Consider the following 20,980-nt stretch of genomic DNA (forward strand, 5'->3'; position numbering starts at 1 on the left):
ACCTTCAGGCGCAGGTATATGACGTCAGGCACTGGAGACTAGTGGCGGCCATATTTGAACTGGGCAGCCGTTGAAACGCTCTTGACACCTGCCTGGAGGCAGTACACACGCATACAGTGTGGGCCCTGTATGCCCATTGACATCGCCCATCCTACCATTGTTGATTGCCATGGCAGCCAGGGGGCACGCAAAAACGGCTATTAGGCCCTGCCGCCGTCTGCCCTATTCTGGTGCGTGTTCATTAATGTTATACTTGCAATGGATGTTACACAACCAATTAGGCAGGTTTTTTTTATTATTCATTTTAATAAAGCAGTATGTAATGGAAATTTTTTTTCAGTCTTTTCCACAGATTTCATATATATATATATATATATATACACATACACATACACACTAGCTGATATACCCGGCTTCGCCCGAGTTAATTTGGTACTGGTGTTTATCTGGTGTTCACATGGAAAATCTTATGAAGTCGTGGTTACTTTAGAGATACCGAGGAAAAACATATGTTCCCCATTTTGCATAGTTCTCTGCGTTACCCAGGAAATACCACGTGGAGGTAACCATGTGACGTTACCTTCCTATAAAATGACATCAGGAAGTGAGAGAATTAGATTACGTACATAAAATTTGGACACTAATTCTTTTGCGCTTAGAATTGAATAATCGAGTTGGGACCCATTACCTTTTCATATTTATGACACAATCAATGCTCGTGCCAAATTTCATGTTTCTATGACATTGGGAAGTGAGAGATTTGGATTATGTACGTAAAATTTGGACGCTAATTCTCTTGCGCATAGAATTGAATAATGGAGTTGGGACCCATTAGCTTTCCCTATTTATGACATAATCAATGCTCGTGCCAAATTTCCTGTTTCTTTGACACCGGAAAGTGAGAAAATTACATTCCGCATGTAAAATTTTGACGCCAATTCTTTTGCGCATAGAATTGAATAATCGAGTTGGGACCCATTAGCTTTTCCCATTTATGACATAATCAATGCTCGTGCCAAATGTCCTGTTTCTATGACACCGGAAAGTGAGAAAATTAGATTCCGTACGTACAATTTGGACGCTAATTCTTTTGCGCATAGAATTGAACAATCGAGGTGGGACCCATTAACTTTTCCTCTTTATGACAATCAATTCTTGTGCCAAATTTCATGTTTCTATGACACCGGAAAGTGAGAAAATTACATTCCGTACGTAAAATTTGGACGCTAATTCTTTTGCACATAGAATTGAATAATCGAGTTGGGACCCATTAGCTTTTCCCATTTATGACATAATCAATGCTCGTGCCAAATGTCCTGTTTCTATGACACCGGAAAGTGAGAAAATTAGATTCCGTACGTACAATTTGGACGCTAATTCTTTTGCGCATAGAATTGAACAATCGAGGTGGGACCCATTAACTTTTCCTCTTTATGACAATCAATTCTTGTGCCAAATTTCACGTTTCTATGACACCGGAAAGTGAGAAAATTACATTCCGTACGTAAAATTTGGACGCTAATTCTTTTGCGCATAGAATTTAATAATCGAGTTGGGACCCATTAGCTTTTCTTATTTATGACATAATCAATGCTCGTGCCAAATTTCCTGTATATATATATATGTATAAGGGCTCCTTCAGATCGATGTATACACAATTGCGCAAGCTTCAGAGCAATATATTTGAGCCGTAAACAAAGCGCTTTTGCGAACATAAAAGCGCATTCTACTGCACTTTTTGCGCACGCAGGCCATGTTCACATGGGCGCGGGACACCCCCCGCCATGATTTAAGAGGCTATTTAGTCTAAAGCGCTCCAGATGGTTTTTCCCACAGAATTGCACAGTGTATCGCACATTTGCGCTCCTCCCACAGACTGTGAGAGGGACCTTTGGTGCGTAAATGGTCACTAAAATAGAGCATGTTCTATTTTTTTTTCTGCACTCATAAAAAAAGGAAGCTGTAAACAAACCCATTGAAATCGATGGGCTCTATACCCTGCGTACTGCAAGCGCAAATACGTCCGTCTGAAGAAGTCCTAACTGTCAGGCATAATATAGTGCGTGACAGAAGTATTGCAGTGTTTTATAGTAGTGGTCAAATTATCACAGGGTCACGTTTGCAGGAACACTGTTAGGGTGCCTACCCACTAGCGTTTCTTTTCCGCTGCGAAATCGCTGCGTTTTTTTTTCCAATTGTCAATGGGACTTTCTAATCTGAAAAACACAACTTGCCGTTTTTGGTGCGTTGCGTTTTTAACATTAGAAATAGTCCCATTGACAATCGGAAAAAAAAAACGCAGCGAATTAACAGTGGAAAAAACCCACTAGTGGGTAGGCAGCCTAAGGCTGGCTTCACACAGCAGAGCCAGATTCCGCATGCAGGAGCCTACAGTGGAATCCGGCCCTGGCCCCCGCTTGTTTTTAATTGCAGAGGACCACAGCCGCTCGCCGTATCCGAAGCCAATTTGCAATTAACATTACATAAGGGCTGTGGGTCGGACGGCTTACATTGACTTCAATGAAAGCCGTCTGTGTGGATTCCGCACAAAAATAGAGCATGCTGCGATTTTAAATCCGCTTGTGACGATTGCAATCGCTATCCACTGATCTGAGCAGACCTGCAAATGTTTAATTTTCTTTTAATAGGCGCGGAATACCACAGATCGTCCACATTGGTGACAATTGTGGATTGCCCCATTGAAGGCCGGTTGTGTGAAGCTGGCCTAATACATGGCTATGTGCTTACAGAATGAGCCCCCTCCCTTTGTACATCTGCTTACTTGGATGCTAACTTGTGCTTGTCGGATAGCCAGTGTGAAAATGAGCAAAACTGCTATGCGCTTTATCTACCTAAAATGACGTTTTTGTGTTGAAAAATTACTCCAAAGTGCTGTGCCCCTTCCCCCACCTTGCCCTCCACTGCCTGCCTTCATGATTGACAGGACACTAGGACAGCAGAGCGATCATTCTGCTCATTGAACTAGATATAGAGAGGAGGGAGACACACAGACGTAAATGCTGGAGCTAACGCTGAGATATCTGCTGCTGTTTGTACCCATCTACACTGCCAAATCTTGCTGTACACTCCTACAGTTGTGCCTGAAGTTATGTCTGTGTAACAGAGAGCAGAGTCTCTACAGTTTTCTGTGTACAGACTACAGCACACCAGCTTCTTCCACCAGTCCCAATAGGATGAAGAATCAGATATACACACTATAAGGGGAAAAAGTAAAGGCTCCAGCGCTGTGTCCTCACGAAGTTCATGCATGGCAGCAGCTGAAATCTTTCTGCACAATTATCCAATTAATTTCTATGGGAGGTGTGCACATAGAAAGAGTGAAGCTGCTGACTTTGCATGGTGCAGGAGCTGCCCCTTTCCCCTGCTATACAATTATGGCACAGTACAGGAAAGGGGTATCTGTGAGGAGACAAGCTCTTTAAGGCTAGGGCTACATGGCAACTGTGGCTGTTACAGGGATCACACGTCCAAAGATTGCAGTGTAGCCTTGTAATCTGGCAAAGTCAAAAGCGGTTGCATTGCAACTCACAAGTTGGCGTGACGGGCACATGGCAAAAAATCTAACTTTTGTAATTTAGTCCTATTTTTGGCTAATTATACACATACAGACGCGCACACACACAACTGCAGCCAACAAAGACTGGTGTTGACTATGCTGCAGGAAGTACAGGGCATTTAACAGGTAAGTAATGGTGCTATCACATTATTTATATTTCCCGCTGTTGGCCAATTTTTGACTGAACGCCTTTAATTTAAAGGAAACAAGTGTAGTGCAATATGCTATTTGTATTCCTTTGGTGCCAAGTGGCTCGTGGCTTTGGGTGCCACTGTATTACCATAGTTAGAAGTGAACAAATCCAACCCCCTTTAGGTATTTCTAACCCATGTGCATGGCCCATGCTGACTAATGCGGAAGCAATCACAAACAATCTTTAGGATAAAGAGTACAACACAATATATTTGAAGCAAATCATTCTTCGAAATCACAGAATTAAATATAAAAATAAAAAAGACGACAAGAGACGTAGCTGAAAACATTCCATTAGAAGTACTGAGGATTTTCTGCACTGAAAAAAAAATAAATAAATAGATTTTGGATTTGAGGTTTGTAGTCCCGATTCACAATCACTGTCAAAGCAAGAATTCATTTGAAACCTGATTTATATGTCATTTTTGTAGTTCAAAAGTTTGCATAATATCTTCCTCGGTTCTTAAATTCGCTGTATGCCATGTCAGCATCCCTTTTACAATGGGGGATTCGACCAAATGGTTCGAGGTCATTAAAACATGAGTCAAACACATTATCTACGGCCTTTGCTGCTGCCTCCCGGCTGATGTGTCTGACGGCCAATATAGAGCGGAGAGCACGGTCTCTGACACAGTCCTGGGAGGGAAAGAAGGAAGAGTCAGTTTTGTAGCAAAAATCACAATCAGATTTCTTGTATCAACAGCAACATGTTTAATCAACCCTGTAGGGACCAGGCTGTTTTGTACCTTAAAGGGGTTGTCCCGCGCCGAAACGTTTTTTTTTTTTTTTTGCATAGGAAAAGAAGGAAGAAGTTGCAGAGAAGGGATTCGGGTAAGTAAAAATTTTTTTTTTTTATTTCAACACATCCCTTGGGTTTGTCCTGCGCTGAACGGGGGGGGGGGGGGGGTCAAACCCAAGGGATGTGTTGAAATTAAAAAAAAAAAAATTTTACTTACCCGAATCCCCTCTCTGCAACTTCTTCCTTCTTTTCCTCCAAGATGGCCGCCGGGATCTTCACCCACGATGCACCGCAGGTCTTCTCCCATGGTGCACCGTGGGCTCTGTGCAGTCCATTGCCGATTCCAGCCTGCTGATTGGCTGGAATCGGCACACATGACGGGGCAGAGCTACGCGATGATGCGTAGAAGGGGGCGGAGCCAGAACGCCGCTCGTGCCCGGACCGACCAGAAGGGAGAAGACCCTTCTGCGCAAGCGCGTCTAATCGGGCGATTAGACGCTGAAATTAGACGGCACCAGGGAGACAAGGATGCCAGCGCAGGGAAGGTGAGTATATAACTTCTGTATGGCATATATTTAATGCACGATGTATATTACAAAGTGCATTAATATGGCCATACAGAAGTGTTTAACTTGTCATCGCGGGACAACCCCTTTAAGGACCAGACACTTTGTTAGGGATTTTACCCATGTGGTGGTTTTACTGCCCTATTTTTTTTTTCCTTCAGCTGCCAAAATTATTTTTGCTGCGTCTTTTTTCACTATGACATGTAGGGCTATTTTTTTTAAATATCTTTTTCACTGACTTTTTTTCCTGTTTTTTTTTTTTTTTTTTATTGGGGGTAAAAAGCAAAAAAAAAAATTGCTTTAAACATTTATAGTTGTCTTTTTTAAATAGCATATTTACGCTAAAATAAGGTAAGGGAGTGTGTTCCTCATGTTTTGATATATAATATGTATGGTATTTTCTTTTTTATATATGTATTTTTTCGTTTTATTCTGTAGTTTTTTTCTGATTTTATTTTGTAACTATTTTTCTTACCATCTGTGTCCCCCATCAAATCATGTAAGACCTCTGGGGGACATTCACTTTTTTTTTTTGATTATTACACACATTTTTCCCCTGTAGCTGGGGCATCCATAACATCCCAAACATCCCCTGTAAAGACAATAGTCACTGGCAGAGCTGATCAGGGTCTGCTGGGACCCTGCAGATCTGCTGTGCCAGCGGATCCTGGTAATCACGTGACCGCTGGCTCGCATAATGAAAAAAACAAACACTTCCACTTTCAAGTACATAGCGCTCATTGAGCATTGTGTCACCCCATAAGGAGAAGGTAGAAGTGGTTAAAAACAGAAGTGGTACATTACGTGTCATTGCTCTTCAATGTCACCCATCCGATCTACTGGTTTCAGGCCCCATTTTCAGCTGTCTAAAATGGCTTAAGCAATTTTCTAACTCCCTCAATGCACACTGTGCACTGCTCTCTGATTGGCTACTACTGATCACATGAGCAGCTATGGCCAATCAGATAACAGGTATAGTGCATTAGAAGTCCAACACTACGAATGCACTGTAGGAATTGGGTAGTCTGAAGATTGCGTTGACCAATACCGGGACCTGGAACTGCAGGTACTTTTCCCCCAAAACCAGAGGATTGCTTCAAAAGGGGTTTTCCGAGATTTAAAATATCTTAGGGGGCAGATAAGTGGCTAAAAAAAACCTCACCTCTTGGCCCACTTCTATTGTACCACTGTAGTAGTCTGGCGCTTGAAGCTCAGCAGCAATCATTTGCTATTCATTATTCAAGTGACTACTATAGCCAATCACTGGCCCCAATAGTTACATGCCATTATGCACATACTGTATGCCCGCTGAGGCTAGTGATTGGTTGCAGAGGCAACATGAACAAGGATTGGCATTAAAGCAGAGCTGCAGAGGGCAGGACCCCCTTTAGTGGCACGCCCAGAAAATCTCTGGGGATTGCTGCACTAACCATGCAGTTAAACACTGGAAGATTTTCGTGTACAGCTCTAGTGCTGAAATGTGCAGAGCACTGAGCTGTCACTTGAAATCTTCCGGGGGAAAAAAAACACAAACTACTGAGGTTTGATTAAGGCGAGGTGTACACTAGCTTACTGCAAGTTGAATCACTGAGGCAGGAGGACCAATAAAGAAAATGGAATATATTCACTGGAATGATCCCTTAAAATTTAACTTTTATTTAATTAATTAAAATATGGTGCCCCATACACATAACGAGAAAGACAAGACAACATAAAGAAGGATATGGATTGCTGGTTATGTGCCTCTATGGATGTGCAGGCAACTTGATTTATCAATCAACCAGATCCAAATATCACTAAGAAAATACTGGCAGTTTAGAGAAGCCAGATTCCAAACTTCTAAGGGTTAGGAAAAGTCCATTTACAAGTTTCGTATTTATAGAGATACAGGTTTACTAGCAAAATACTGGCAGTTTAGAATTGCCAGCCTATAGACTACTAAGGGTAAAGCGAGTCTGTTAGTAAGTTTCGTATTCTAGAGATTCTGGTTCAAATGCAGGTTCAACGCGTTTCTGTCAGTTGTAGGACTCATCAGGAACCAATTATTTATGCGGTAAGTAATGGATATTACTATGAACAAAGTAGTGCAATAAGAATATACGTGTTGTTTTTCTCAAAATTATTTGTCGCACTAACCCCAAAGAAAATATAATGAACTAGCAATAGGATGCTGATGTATCCTTCCCTTTAAGCTACAATAGGAGATGAGGCCTGGAGTTAGACACACTTTAGATCAAGGTAGTGGTCTAATCCTATGAGGTAAGAGCCCCAAAGAGTACACTAATTCCTTCAGTACTCTACAGAGAACTAAGGCCCCGCACTAAGACCTAATAAAAGTCCAAAAAATCTCCTATAAATCCCTGCCTAACTCTATAGAAATAGCCTCAAAAAAGAGGGGATATCCCCATAGCAACGAGCGCCTCGCCGCGTCACCACGTCACACGGAATGGCAAGCTGACGGTACCACATTGTAAGCTATGCATACAATCTAATCAATCTGCACAGATTTAGCCCATAACGGGCGATCGCTATGCCAGCTACTAGTAGCAGTATTACCAATAGGTAAGGAACATGTACATTCTTCCTTTAAGACTGTGTTTTGCCCATTCTCTATCGCTCCCAATGTGACAGCGATAGTTAAGGCCTCCATTTAATTTCATTGGTCAATTAATTGCACACCCATTAGGGGCGTAGTCCATTAGGTGCTATTTAATGGACACCTCACCCTCTACCTTCATTCATCTCTAGTCCACCATCAGGGCTAGAGATACTGCTACACTTTATATCTCTACCTCTCTAAGGGGCTTTTGCGCCTAGCATTTTAATAGGGCTACTATCTTACTCTATTAGTGCTATTATCTCTAGAACAGACCTCTTATCCTTTGCCTTATGCTCACATTGGAGTATCTAGGCTCTTTCAATCTTTTTTGAGGCTATTTCTATAGAGTTAGGCAGGGATTTATAGGAGATTTTTTGGACTTTTATTAGGTCTTAGTGCGGGGCCTTAGTTCTCTGTAGAGTACTGAAGGAATTAGTGTACTCTTTGGGGCTCTTACCTCATAGGATTAGACCACTACCTTGATCTAAAGTGTGTCTAACTCCAGGCCTCATCTCCTATTGTAGCTTAAAGGGAAGGATACATCAGCATCCTATTGCTAGTTCATTATATTTTCTTTGGGGTTAGTGCGACAAATAATTTTGAGAAAAACAACACGTATATTCTTATTGCACTACTTTGTTCATAGTAATATCCATTACTTACCGCATAAATAATTGGTTCCTGATGAGTCATACAACTGACAGAAACGCGTTGAACCTGCATTTGAACCAGAATCTCTAGAATACGAAACTTACTAACAGACTCGCTTTACCCTTAGTAGTCTATAGGCTGGCAATTCTAAACTGCCAGTATTTTGCTAGTAAATCTGTATCTCTATAAATACGAAACTTGTAAATGGACTTTTCCTAACCCTTAGAAGTTTGGAATCTGGCTTCTCTAAACTGCCAGTATTTTCTTAGTGATATTTGGATCTGGTTGATTGATAAATCAAGTTGCCTGCACATCCATAGAGGCACATAACCAGCAATCCATAACCTTCTTTATGTTGTCTTGTCTTTCTCGTTATGTGTATGGGGCACCATATTTTAATTAATTAAATAAAAGTAAAATTTTAAGGGATCATTCCAGTGAATAGCTTACTGCAAGTTGCACCCAATAAACACTGCCACACATTGAGGACATGCCAGTGATAAGTGTTCAGTTCTCTTTGTAGCAGCACTATAGAAGAAATCTGTAGTGTACATGGAAATCAATGGTTTGTCTGTTTAATGTAGGACAGGACTGGTCCACCAGAGAGAGATGCTCTTCGTAAGCTCTTCTTTGGCCTAAAAAATAAGAGGGGTGTCCTCTTGTTCAGGATCCTTAACTTACAATTCCCCAAGAGGTCTATGAGATGGGTTTGCAAAAGTGGATAGCCCCTTTAACTCCTACTCCCCTGGCAAAAGCTCTATTACCTCAGCTGAAAACTGAACACATCTAAGGTTTAAGGCAGTGGTGGCGAACCTATGGCACGCGTGCCAGAGGTGGCACGCAGAGCCCTCCCTGCTGGCACGCGCCGCCATCGGCCGCTCACCACTTATGAGTACCAGCAGGGGTCGTGGCTCCCCGGTAATCTTGTATTGTCACCACCAGAAGTTAAGGGTGGCGACATAATACAGGGGTTTGACATGTTGTAACACCCCCAGCTTCCGATAGGCTGGGGGCGTGTGTGGCCTTACCAGGGGAAGCGTCGGCGGGGGACCGAACAGGGAGAGCAGCGGCGCACCGAGCAGGGAGAGCAGCGGCAGACCAAGCAGGGACGCTGAAGGGAGCGGCGTCGGCAGCAGGAGACAGAGTGCTGGCGGCATGCGCACAGCCACTGCCAGTGGAGGGAGCGGCGGTGGCAGCTGGAGAGCAGGACACAGAGCGGCTGCAGCACAGACTGGGGGTACGCTGTGGGGTGACTCTATTGCTGTGGGGTGTCAGTACTGCGCGGCGGACCGCTGTGGGGTGTCAGTACTGCGCGGCGGACCGCTGTGGGGTGTCACTAGTATCCTGGTGCAGCTGGGAGGTGGGGGTCACTATTACCGCTGGGGTATGTTTACATGTGGCAGAAATGGGCAGGGCTGTTTTAAAATAGACAGCGTGCAGATTTTGACTGCTTTTTGGATGCAGAAATTGTGCAGAATTTTCCACAGAAAGTTCCCCTGAGGACGTTCTGCAGTTTTTCTGCATCCAAAAAGCAGTCAAAATCTGCACTCTGTCTATTTTTGAAGCAGCCCTGTTGTTTTTTAGAACGACGGGGGTAAAAAAATCATACGTCGTGATAAGCCCCGCCATCACTGGTTTAAGGTCATCCTTTACTGTACGTCTACAATTTGTGTTCTTTTAATAGAAAAGCTCCATTCCTATAGTGTTTAGCAGCACTACAGATGCCAACAAACTAGTAGGACCTACCTGATGATGTTGTTTCAAGCCAAAATTAAATCGGCTGATTTCATTAGTAAGTGCGCAGTCTCCACTGAGATTCGCAGCTCTGATCTACAACAGAAGACAAGATAGGGAACAGTAGTAGTTTTAGTACAAACAGACATACTATCTATCAAGCTTGGAGAGGAGCCTCCAGTTTTGAAACTCTCCCCCATTGCCATCTCTATGGTCAGCTCACCATGGCAGTAATCAGAGGGGCTGATTTATAAAACTGTCTAAAAGAAAATCCATCTTGGCTGCCCTTGGTAACCAATCAAAGCGCAGCTTTCATTTTACTAGAGCCAAATACATAATGACAGCTGCACATTGGTTGCTAGAGGCCACTAAGATAGCTATTCTTTTAGGCAGTTTCATAACTCTGTCTCTTAAAGTGTAATTGCACCTTTGCACTCAAACTTCCATTGTGTGCGGACAGACGCTAATGTACTCTGGCATCGTCAGCACCTGAGTCATGTGCACAGGTCTATGGCTAATTAGAAGGACTCCTGCCTCAGACTCCCCGAGACTTGTACAGTTGCTGAGACGTCTTCACATTGGATAGAAGTGTTGAGGTGAGAGCAGACATTATTGACCCTTCAAACTGCCCACGAGGTTCTGCCCAGTTCGCTAAGCTTATCTACTGAAATCAAAAAGATGGCCAAGCACATTTCCCATGATATGAACCATTATCGTACTTGTGAAAAAGTGACAGCAACAACAGGAAGTGTGGACATGTAATTTGTCACTTTAGTATTTTAGGTTTTGGGTGGACCTCCCCAATATAAGGAACAGATCTTCTGTAATGTTGCTGCAATCGATGCGTTAGGCTACTTGCACACAACGACATTTCTGTCTGATTTTGTATGAATGAATGCAAGTTTTTTTTTTTTTTTTTTAACTCAGTTGAATAATCCAAGTAAAAAATAAAAAATGCAGGATGTCCCATTCTTGTCTAATTTTCGGGTGAGAATAGCACGTGTGAACGTACAGACTCCCGCACATCGGACAACACACGGGTGGGATGTGCATGCGCTGACCAAGGCGCCCGAGATTCCCAGATGCAACTCACAACCTTTTAGTCGCCCGTAACCGTAATCTCTCCACAGTCAGACTGCGCCAGCACTAGCTCACTGACGGGCTGTGGGCAATGCCAGGAGTTTTACCCTGACCCCAATCTTGTTCCCCGGTTTACAGAAATCACCTATGTAACCGGCCTCCAAGATATCAGAAACAAACATGTCGCAGCGATTCCAGCATGATTGGTTTAATGCAGCTACATGGCCAGATTGTCCCACTGTGGAGCGTGCAGTAGACCCTGCCTGACCCCGGAGCAGTGCACATACATTCAGGAAGATAGTGGTCTGCGATAGGCTTACCTCCGAGCACGCTAAATGGCGAACATTATTAAACCAATCAACATGTGCGCGGCAGTGGTCAAACGCATGGATCAGCTCGTGTGTCACCACGCGGTCCATGTGTGACTGACTGTGGATGTTGTTCTGACACAACACAATCTACAAGGAAGACAAAGAGAAAAATGGGTTATTTGGAGAGCTGACGTTTCACCTAAAAATTAACAGTATCTTCACATTTCACAGCAAATCTCTCATCAGGACTAGTCTTACTCTGAAACACCCTACACTCCAATAGCAGACAACCGGCCACATCCTCAGGTCAACTACATAGCTTTACAACCACAGCCCTGCTGACTGTTTCCACTTGTCTTTCGTCTCTGCTTCCCCCCATTCTCCTTCACTAATCTACATTAGATTTGGCTGCTGGCACTTTGAATCTGTCAAGTGGGCGGTCTCCGCCACTGACCACAAACTGATGACGTTAGGTCTCCTTCACATGAGCGTGACGTAATCATACTCACCAGAGGAAGACAGGATTGCACTCCAAATGGAGCCCGATCCCATTCTCTGGCAAGCGGATCCTTGCTAATTGCTCTTCTCTGCCCCGCTGCCGGCCCTGTTCATATGGACAAGGAAGACGCCTGCACTATATTTGAACAGGCGGGGCATTCTAATAGGTAGGCGGGCCAGCCTAATTAGTCCCTGGTGCTATCAATTAACATTGCAAAATTGGGCTGGATTCACACGAACATATATCGGCTTGGTTTTCACGCCGAGCCGATATACGTCGTCCTCATCTGCGGGGGGGGGGGGGGGGGGGAGAGAGAATGGAAGAGCCCTACCCACCTCCACAAATAGTGCAGAGGGGCGGAGAGGAAGCAGAGAGGGGGCGGGAGCTCAGTTCCTGCTCCTGGCTCTTCCATCCTCCCCCCCCTGCAGATGAGGACGACGTATATCAGCTCGGCGTGAAAACCCAGCCGATATATGTTCGTGTGAATCCAGCCTGAGGAGGCCTTCGATTTAATTAATTGGGAACGGTGGAGGGACAGACAAACAATAAGCTGCAGTAGAGTCAGTTGGGCCATGGCTGCAAAGGACATGACACATTCTCCTTAAAAGGCCTTCTGCCATTACCTTTATGCTGGGCTGTCTGAGTGGAGGATACGTTAGCAACAGGTACGCCGATAACAGCGATGTGTCTGTTTATGTATCTGTGGATTAGCTGGTCAGAAACTTACATTGTATCAGTAGCTGCACACAGAGGACTACAGGAAGTAGTCCTAAGTGTCCATGAGCTGCAGCAGCGCCTGCCCACAGTGCTAGCTCAGCCAACCATATTCTTCGGCTATCTCCCTATTACTATGCATAGGGAGACCGCTGGCAATCAATAGCCGGAGGGCCCACAGCTCATGAGTAAGAAGGACTACTTCTTGTAGTCCTGCATATGTGTATTACTACTGATAAAGTATGTGCTTCTGACCAACTACTTCCCAGACACATCCATCAGATCTCACTACATCCAGCAGGCCCGTCACCATCATATCCTGCCCTCACAGAGAACAGAAGCGTGGGGGCACATTTTAATATAAAAGGTGATCACTTACTTCAGATGTCTCCGCATCAAAGCCTCCGCTTACAGATCCATCACAGTCCTCACAAGAAAAATGGCGGTCTCTGGAGACTGTGCTGAGAAACAATTTAGGCAGTTTATCAGAGATTTGTGCTATTATTTTTACATAAAGTCACACATTTTGGTGCATGCCATTCCTGTCCTAAAATTTGTAATGGTTTACTTATTTTTAAAAATGGTAAGAAATGGGAGATGGATTTAGCGGACAGGACCTGGCAGCAGCATGGCGACAATCTTAAGGGGACATTCATAGTGCTTTTTACACCACTTTCTGGTCTAAAAAAAGTCGCAAGTTTTGGTGCAAATGGGGATTTCTGCAAAAATTTGAGTTTTTTCAGCTTTTTGTGCCAGCTTCATCACTTTTGTGAAAGGTAGACGGGACCCACCGTATGTACAGAGTTATACCAGAAACTGGCGTAAATCATGCCAGGTCCAACATGGCGTACATTTCTATGTACAGATGAAGCAGCGTGTGTATTACACGCTCCGTGGAAAATTATACTAAGACCGGCATTGGAAATGCCAGATTTAGTAAGTTTTCCCTTCAGTTACTAGAGCTGTACTTGGCCATCTTCACCCGTCCGTAGATAGAAATGCTGATGCCCCACCGCTGATGCGTGCCCACGTGGCTCAGCAGCCCGCTCCCACAAATGGTTGTGCTAACAGCAGTTGTCCACAGCGATCAGACATTTACCTTGTGGATAGGCGATAGTAGTCTGCAGACCAATCTATTTAACCCCGTCCCGTTTACGTTTTCCTTTTTCCATCCCCCATGTATGGTGGGACATCAGGAAAGGGTTAAATGGGTTTTCCTGCTGATGACAGGTCATCAATAGTAGATCAGTGGGGGTCTGCTGCTTGAGACCCCTGCCGATCAACTGATCGCCCGGCCCACTTTCAGTGCCGCAGGGCTGGACATGTGCATCGGTGGTCAGCAGGCAGTGTAAAAGGTGGCTTCACTCCCATTCTAGTCCTGACCCCGGCACTGCCAGTGGGCCTGAGGATCAACTGATTAGTGGACCCCGCTGACTACCTATCCTGAGGAGAGGTCATCAATAGTAATATGGTAAACCCCTTTAATAAGGCATTTTATGTCCCAGTGTACCCCTCACAGTTAAAGGGGTTGTCCATGGTTAGGAGAAGAGCACCACACTTGTCCACCAGTCCTACATGATATTACAGCTTCAGCCCATTCACTACTATGGGGCTGAGCTGCAATACCAGACACAACCTGAGGGCAAGCGTGGCACTGTATACATAAGTGAGCAGCCATGTCCTTCTAGTCCTGTACGCTTAGCCCTCTGACGACTACAAACTGCAGACAATGGCAACATTACAGCGGTGAAGACCGCCACTTACCAGCCAGAGCGTTTCATGGCGTGTAGGAGAAGCTGCGCGTACGGACCTGGGGGACAGTACAGAGTGACAGTCAGCAGGGGGCTCAGCAGAATTGGGGGACTTATGACAGCTGTCCAAGAGAAAATCTGCCTCAATTACCCATAGCAACCAATCACAGCGCAGCTTTCATCGCTTACACTGCTGAGGTAAAATGAAAGCTGCGCGTTGATAGGTTGCTATGGGCAACCGAGGCAGATTTCATTTAGAGAGTGTCACACATGTACCCAGACACAACACAGCGCACGTACTCGTCTCCATGGCGCTCCGTAGCCTCCTGCGGCACTCCCGGTGTGCTCCGCTGTTCTCGGAGCAGTCATGTACTCCATGCGCCGACCTGTCCTCCTCCATCCGTCCGTCCCCCTCTCACCGTATGAACCCATCTGAACTTGCACAGGAAGCTGCCATCTTGCCATGCCCTGACGACACGCCTTGACGTTATCGGGTACGCAGAGACACTGTCAGCCATTTTTATTTAGGGCAAAGCCAAAATCTACAGATTGCATTTCCACAGTGCGCGTTCTCTGTGTGCCTTATCTGAAAGGGAGCAGTACACGCAATTTATCGCGGGGGGTCGCTGTTGGACGTTGCGCCGCTAGTCTCTATGGTTACCGCGTAGGCGCGGTGCATGCCGGGTTTCAGTGGGCGTAGAGAAGCGGCGGAGCAGGAGGTAAGTAGCCGTCATGTGCAGCGATGTCGGCTGCTGTACGGAGCTCAGGTACTGCAGTACCCAGCATGCCTTCTGCTGCCAGGTGACTGTGGGAAGCGGCGGGCAGTGCTGAGGCCCGTGTGTATGTATTACACAGCACATCCTGATGCTATGGATACAGCCGCTGCCAGAGGGAGAAGAGCATACCTGTTATTACATGTGTTGTGGGTTTATAACCGCCCAGGTCCAGGAAGAGCCCCTTACCAGCATGACTGGACACTTGTGGCGCTTTACACGGGGCCATATCACCCCAAATATGGAGTTGCTGACTTGTCGGAGTCTCCTAGTTTTTAGTTCGCCTATCGGCCGTGTAACCGGGGGTCCTTCATCCGTAAGAGGTCACTCCCCTCTGGACAACTAGCGCTCCTGCGGGTGGGACGGTGCTTGTGCTCCCGCCAGTCCTCCTCTGTAAGGCCGTGTTCACACGGAGCGGAAATACTGCAGGTTCCCCAATACAATGTGTAGCATTAATGTATCCTAACCGGCAGAGTCTGACTAGAAGTCAGCGGTGTATCCGCATATCCACAGCTGATATCAGCATCTACAGCGCTACCCCCACCGCGGAATGCTGCGCACTGGAGGCACACCCCTCAACCCCGCAGCCCCTGCTCGGGTGATGCCACTTCCTCATCACATGGCTGACGGAGTGTGTTGGCAGCGCTCTTACCGCTGGCAGCACAAAGTATTGTGAGGTGAGGGCAGCGGATACTCAGCTGATTCCTAGTCAGCATTCGCACTAATGCAGGTTTTGATGCAGGAAATCTGCAGCGTTTCCACTATGTGTGAACCTATCCGAAAGGTGCCGTCACATCAGCTGTGGCCAGCGCGCCCTCGTTCTCCTGCCAGCTGCCCTCATGTACGCTGGGCTCGGCTGAAGGCCAGCTTCGCACCAACGGATTTTCACTGCAGAATCCGCGACGGGCTTCCACACCGAGGACCCGCAGCAAATACCTTCCAAACCATGCGATGTAAACCTGCTTTTTCCTTCACACTCACGGAAACAAATTGCGATTTCCGCGAGGGAAGGAAAAATCGCAGCGTGTTTTATTTTGCTGCGGGCGGCTTCCATTGAAGCCGGTCACTGGTCAATGGAAGCCATCCAACCCGCAGCCTATCCGCAATTAGTGAGTATAAACTCCAGGTACCTGCGTCCTCGCCTAGCAATGGTGCGGAAAATGCAAATATTTAAAAAAAAAAAAAAATTACTGCACGTGAGCCAAGAGCACGCGTCTGCGGTCATCTGCATTACAGCAAAAGCAGGTACGCAGGGTCACCATCTGGGGTTGGGGACGCAATCTGATGTGGGAACCGGCTCTGCGTGTGAACCTGGCTGAACGCTGCTACTTATCTCCAGCGAGAGCAAAGGGATGGTTATCATGCAACCCAACATGCCTGATCCTTCTTCCCAACATCTGCCGGCAGAGGATGGTCAGGACATCCCATAATCATTAGCCACACCGCCAAAATTGGTGGGTTCAACTAGCTTTCATCTAATGCGTATGGCTACCCTAAAAGTTGCCTGCCAGCCAGGAATTCATTGGCTTGACATCACAGGCATCCCGGTGTCGCTCACCCCTTGAGCTAAGTTAACCAATTCACGAAAAGCCATAACACGACCTTCTGCCAATTCTGCCATCCTCCAGCCATTCCTACCCACATTACTGTATTACATGTGTTACCACAGCCTCAGGCTGGCCTGGATTTTGAACTCTGTTTGGCACTTATTAGCATTGTAAGGCCATTGCATGTACACGCGTCATCACCTAGTGATGGGGTACAGGGAAAACAAAGATTTAAAAAAAAAAAAAAGTACTGTGCATGTGGTCATTCACAATAGAGAAAAGAGAATGTACAAGCGGTTGCCAGCCAAGGTCACAGCAGAATTCCGCTGTGGAATCCCTGAAGCCGAAAGTTGCATGCCGGTTACCGGGAAATTGTCCTCGTAGTTTGACTTCAGTTATTGCCTAGGGAAAAAAATCCAGGAAAGCTGAAACCTATTTTCTTTTCCTCCATACAAAAAAATTGCAGTCGCCCTGCGGCCGTGATTTTCATTCAGCTATTAATGAATGTTTTCATTTAGTTTTTAAAGCAGTTGTACCAATAGGGGATAACTCTATGATTGGTGGGGATCTGACTGCTGGGACCCCCTGCAATCCCAAGAATAGAGGTCCCAACATGAATGAAGGAGTGATCACATATGTACGCCACTACTCCATTTCAAACTACTAACGGCCACTTGTCTGTCTGTATGTGAATGAGTGAGTGATTCTCATGCCCTGCCCCCTGCCGACCTCATAGCTGGTGCTAACACATTGAGAATACAACTAAGCCGTTATTATGTCAGACACAACTCATCGGTCCTGACAGGGGACACCGACCTACCGCCACCACAGAGATCTGGCGGGCTGAAGGACTTGTGGTGACATTACTGCTGTGGGATGAGCCATTCTGGAGTTTGGTAGTACTGTATACTGGATAAGCCAACCGAAATCACCAGGACCTGTAATGATGTCAGCGTTGCGTGATCACATGTGTACGTGGAGCCAGGGATCACATGACCAGGAGTTATGTGTGCAGTCAGCATCAATATAGTAGAGCTGCGAGTGACTGTTTCTCTAATATGCCGGGCATGTAATGTGTATAGTCAGCATGGATGTATGTCATGTAGCACAGCTATGTTTGTGACGCGCATGTCATGTAGCAGAATTGGGCTTGCAACATGTGCATGTACTGTGGCACAGCTGTGTCTGTCATGTGCAAGTCATGTAGCAGAGCTGTGTCTGTCACGCACATATAATGTAGCAGAGCTATTTCTGTGCCGCGCATGCCATGTAGCAGAGCTGTGTCTGTCAGGCGCATGGCATGTAGCAAACCCGTGTCTGTGATGGGCATGTCATGTAGCAGAGCTGTGTCTGTCAGGCGCATGGCATGTAGCACATTTGTGTGTGTCTGTCACATGCCTATGTACCACAGTTGTGTGCGTGACGTGCATGTAGCAAAGCTGTGTGGTGCATTGCGCCACCAGCAACACTGGTACTATAATTTCCTAATAATTACTAGTCTTTTCAATAGCGAATGGAGCAGTGGCACACATATACAGTCACCACCCCATTCATACGGGGACCCCAGTGGTCGGCCCCTCACTGTGATCTGTATATTTTGATATACCCTTTAGAAGTTGACCTGTCAACAGACAGACAGAAAATATTTTCTGGTGTATTCATGAGGAGAGTGCTCCCCTCGCTCTTCAACATGGCAGTTGCCAGACTGCTCTATATATACATATATGTACATCCCAACACCCTGCCGACCACCGCCCTGCCCGTAAGACATGCTCCATAGGTTCTCCGAGCAGTGATGGAGCTGTAGTACAGTTGTACGGATATTGGAATGTAGCGGGATGGGTTTGGATTCTAGACGGTCCTGCTGGGTGGTAGACATGAATCTATATGACATGTATACATTTATATGTTTAAGGCACATCATCACCATGTCTTCTCCGAACAAAGCACTGGAACTGCAGTTACAAATGAAGCAAAACGCGGAGGAGCTGCAGGACTTTATGAGGGAGCTGGACAGCTGGGAGAAGGATATAAAGCAGCAGGATGCCAGGCTGAGTACACAGGCGGGTGTAGGTGAAGAGGTAGGTGTCTACAATACAAGACACCATGTCTTAAAATATCCCAAAACTTTTCTGGAGTCGCCTTTTTCTAAAGTGAACTTTATTTTGAAGTTTCTAACTATCAGGTGGTCCTTCTGAGAGCAGTATCTTACCCAATCACAGGGTGGCAGCAGGAGTAAAGCACTAGGACGACATTATAAAACCCTCCATGGATACCCGTCGGGTTTTACAAATGAATTGTCTTTAGTTTTTCCTACAGGTTATTGTACACTTCCTTTATACCAGGAGTGCTCAATCTGCAGCCGGGGGGCCACAAGTCGTTTGCCATGCCATTCTGTGTGGCCTCCAGGCTGGCACTGCTGTGAGGAGGGAGCAGTACTGTGCAGCTGGCACTCTTGTTGGAGAAACTGTGTTTTATTATAACTTCTTTCTGTGCTGCACTATTAAGGTAACATCATAGTATCACGGAACAGTGATGACATGGACTCAGCTGTGTCCATGCCATTACTTACAAATGCCAGCTGAATTGTGCAACTGGCACTCCAAATTAATGGCTGGAGGGCATTTCTCTTAGGCTAGTTTCACACGGGCAATAGCGTTTTTTGCCACAAGAAAATCTTATCTTTGTTTCCGCGATTTTGAGCCTCTGCGATGCTTTTTTTTTTTTTTCTAGAATAATCTTGCATCACTGCCGCCCACGATACAATCACACAATTTTTTTTATTGCAAAAGCGATAAAAAAGGCTCTATAGGGAAACGTGGGAGACCAAAAAAATCGCACATCGCAGAAAGATAGAGCATGTCACAATTTTATTTTTCTGAACATCGCATCAGTGAAAGCATCGCTAATGGGAAGGAACCCATTGTAAAACATTGGTTTCATAATCTGCTTTTTTGCTGACTCTTGCACTTGGTGAAAATCGTGTAATATTCTCACCCATGTGAAACCACCCTTAGGGTGGCTTTCTTGGGCTGCACCGTGCTATGGGGCATTTTTATCGTTTCTTCAAACCCAACAATTGTTTCGATCACTCCTGGTCACAACGACCATGCATCAGATTTTGATGGTACAGTGAGCATTTCCACTTCCGGTGTGCGCACTACTCTGATCATCTTCCCTACTGGCCTCCCTGCGTTTTTTTTGTCATCTTCCCTTCTAGCCTGCCCATGCTTCCTTGGTCACATGCTGTTTTGGTCACCTTAGCACTTCCGCCATCTCCCCTTCCCGGCCTGCCCTTGTGAGGAAGAGGCGTTCCGTTGGCTTTTTCACGGGCAATGCACACACCACTGATAGACAGTCACTTTCAGCGTGCCTTCGATTAGTTGTGTCACGTTTCTGGGGATGGGAGTTCTGCTACTAGTGAGCAATCCCACCTCTAATTTCCAGTACCTCTCATCCTAGGCACCATTTTCTGCGCTCCACAGGTTGAGGGGTAACCCCTGGACCCAGGTAAGAACTGCCCTAGGCAGCTTCTTGCCACCTTAACCCAATGTAGATCTCAGCCGTTACAGTATGCACACATGCAGCTAGGAAAATTTACCCCTGGACATACAGCTACAATGTTGGATTCTATGGGGGAAGCCTAGTCATCAGAGCACGACCATTGTGACATACTTGGTATGGTTCCGCTGTTGTACCATATTTTCATGCGGACAACTGGAGCCACTTTGCACAAACTGACTGCCTCCTAGACCAGCCAGTGAACCCGTGCCAGGGACATCTGCACCCCAAACCAGAATGGTTTTGGTGGCGATTGCAGACCTCACAAAAGCCTCCAGGTCCATTGTGGAAGCACTGGGCCAGACATCCAGTTAGAACTAGACTGAAGGCTCTGAGGCTGTAGAATAGTTCCTACTTGAATGCGTGCTCAGCAGGACATCTGAACGGCAATGGTGCTCAAGGTTGCATGGTCATACACTGTCATCTCTGCCTTACCATCACCTGCAGCATCCCCTCTAGGGACAGCTCCCGCTCCGATGGTAATATATCGGATTTTGACACTTTAGATGAGGGCCAGTCTTCCAAAGTCTCCGCTCTGATAGACACTTTTAAACAGGCTGTAAAAGAGACGCATGCGCAAGCCCATGATTCCTCTACCACTTCTGGCTCCTTCTCTGCTTGGAGCTACAGATTGTGTTGTGCCATAAGATGTGCAGAGATTTACCAGCACCAACGCTATCGGCACT

At 45.9% G+C, this 20,980-nt stretch overlaps 2 protein-coding genes across 2 annotated transcripts in view; one reads left to right on the forward strand and one right to left on the reverse strand.

Annotated features, from left to right (window-relative positions):
* Window positions 1-3,961: 3,961 nt before the first annotated feature.
* On the reverse strand, window positions 3,962-14,946 carry LOC136611820 (mitochondrial inner membrane protease ATP23 homolog). Its single transcript, XM_066591710.1, has 6 exons — window positions 14,714-14,946; window positions 14,427-14,472; window positions 13,042-13,123; window positions 11,459-11,596; window positions 10,071-10,154; window positions 3,962-4,405 (listed from the first exon to the last, which is right to left on the reverse strand). Exons 1-6 carry the CDS (start codon window positions 14,811-14,813, stop codon window positions 4,202-4,204), a joined length of 654 nt encoding a protein of 217 aa, XP_066447807.1. The 5' UTR covers window positions 14,814-14,946; the 3' UTR covers window positions 3,962-4,201.
* A 21-nt stretch (window positions 14,947-14,967) lies between these two features.
* Window positions 14,968-20,980, forward strand: part of RPAP3 (RNA polymerase II associated protein 3) — a 46,168-nt gene continuing 40,155 nt past the window's right edge. Inside the window, exons 1-2 of the mRNA XM_066591709.1 lie at window positions 14,968-15,132; window positions 18,649-18,814. Coding sequence (XP_066447806.1) covers window positions 18,662-18,814 — 153 coding nt within the window. The 5' untranslated portion in view covers window positions 14,968-15,132; window positions 18,649-18,661. The remainder of the gene's footprint in view (window positions 15,133-18,648; window positions 18,815-20,980) is intronic.

This window comes from Eleutherodactylus coqui, chromosome 2, assembly GCF_035609145.1.
Source record: "Eleutherodactylus coqui strain aEleCoq1 chromosome 2, aEleCoq1.hap1, whole genome shotgun sequence".
NCBI classification, from domain to species: Eukaryota; Metazoa; Chordata; class Amphibia; order Anura; family Eleutherodactylidae; genus Eleutherodactylus; species Eleutherodactylus coqui.

What these genes read in the sequence shown, in the direction of transcription:
- LOC136611820 (XM_066591710.1), bottom strand. Translation starts at nt 14,813, where the DNA reads ATGGAGGAGGACAGGTCGGCGCATGGAGTACATGACTGCTCCGAGAAC. An exon ending in TTGATGCGGAGACATCTGAA is followed by an intron (nt 11,597 to 13,041) that starts GTAAGTGATCAC and finishes TCTTCCTTGTAG; the next exon opens with ATTGTGTTGTGTCAGAACAA. An exon ending in GCTTGAAACAACATCATCAG is followed by an intron (nt 4,406 to 10,070) that starts GTAGGTCCTACT and finishes TTTCCCTCCCAG; the next exon opens with GACTGTGTCAGAGACCGTGC.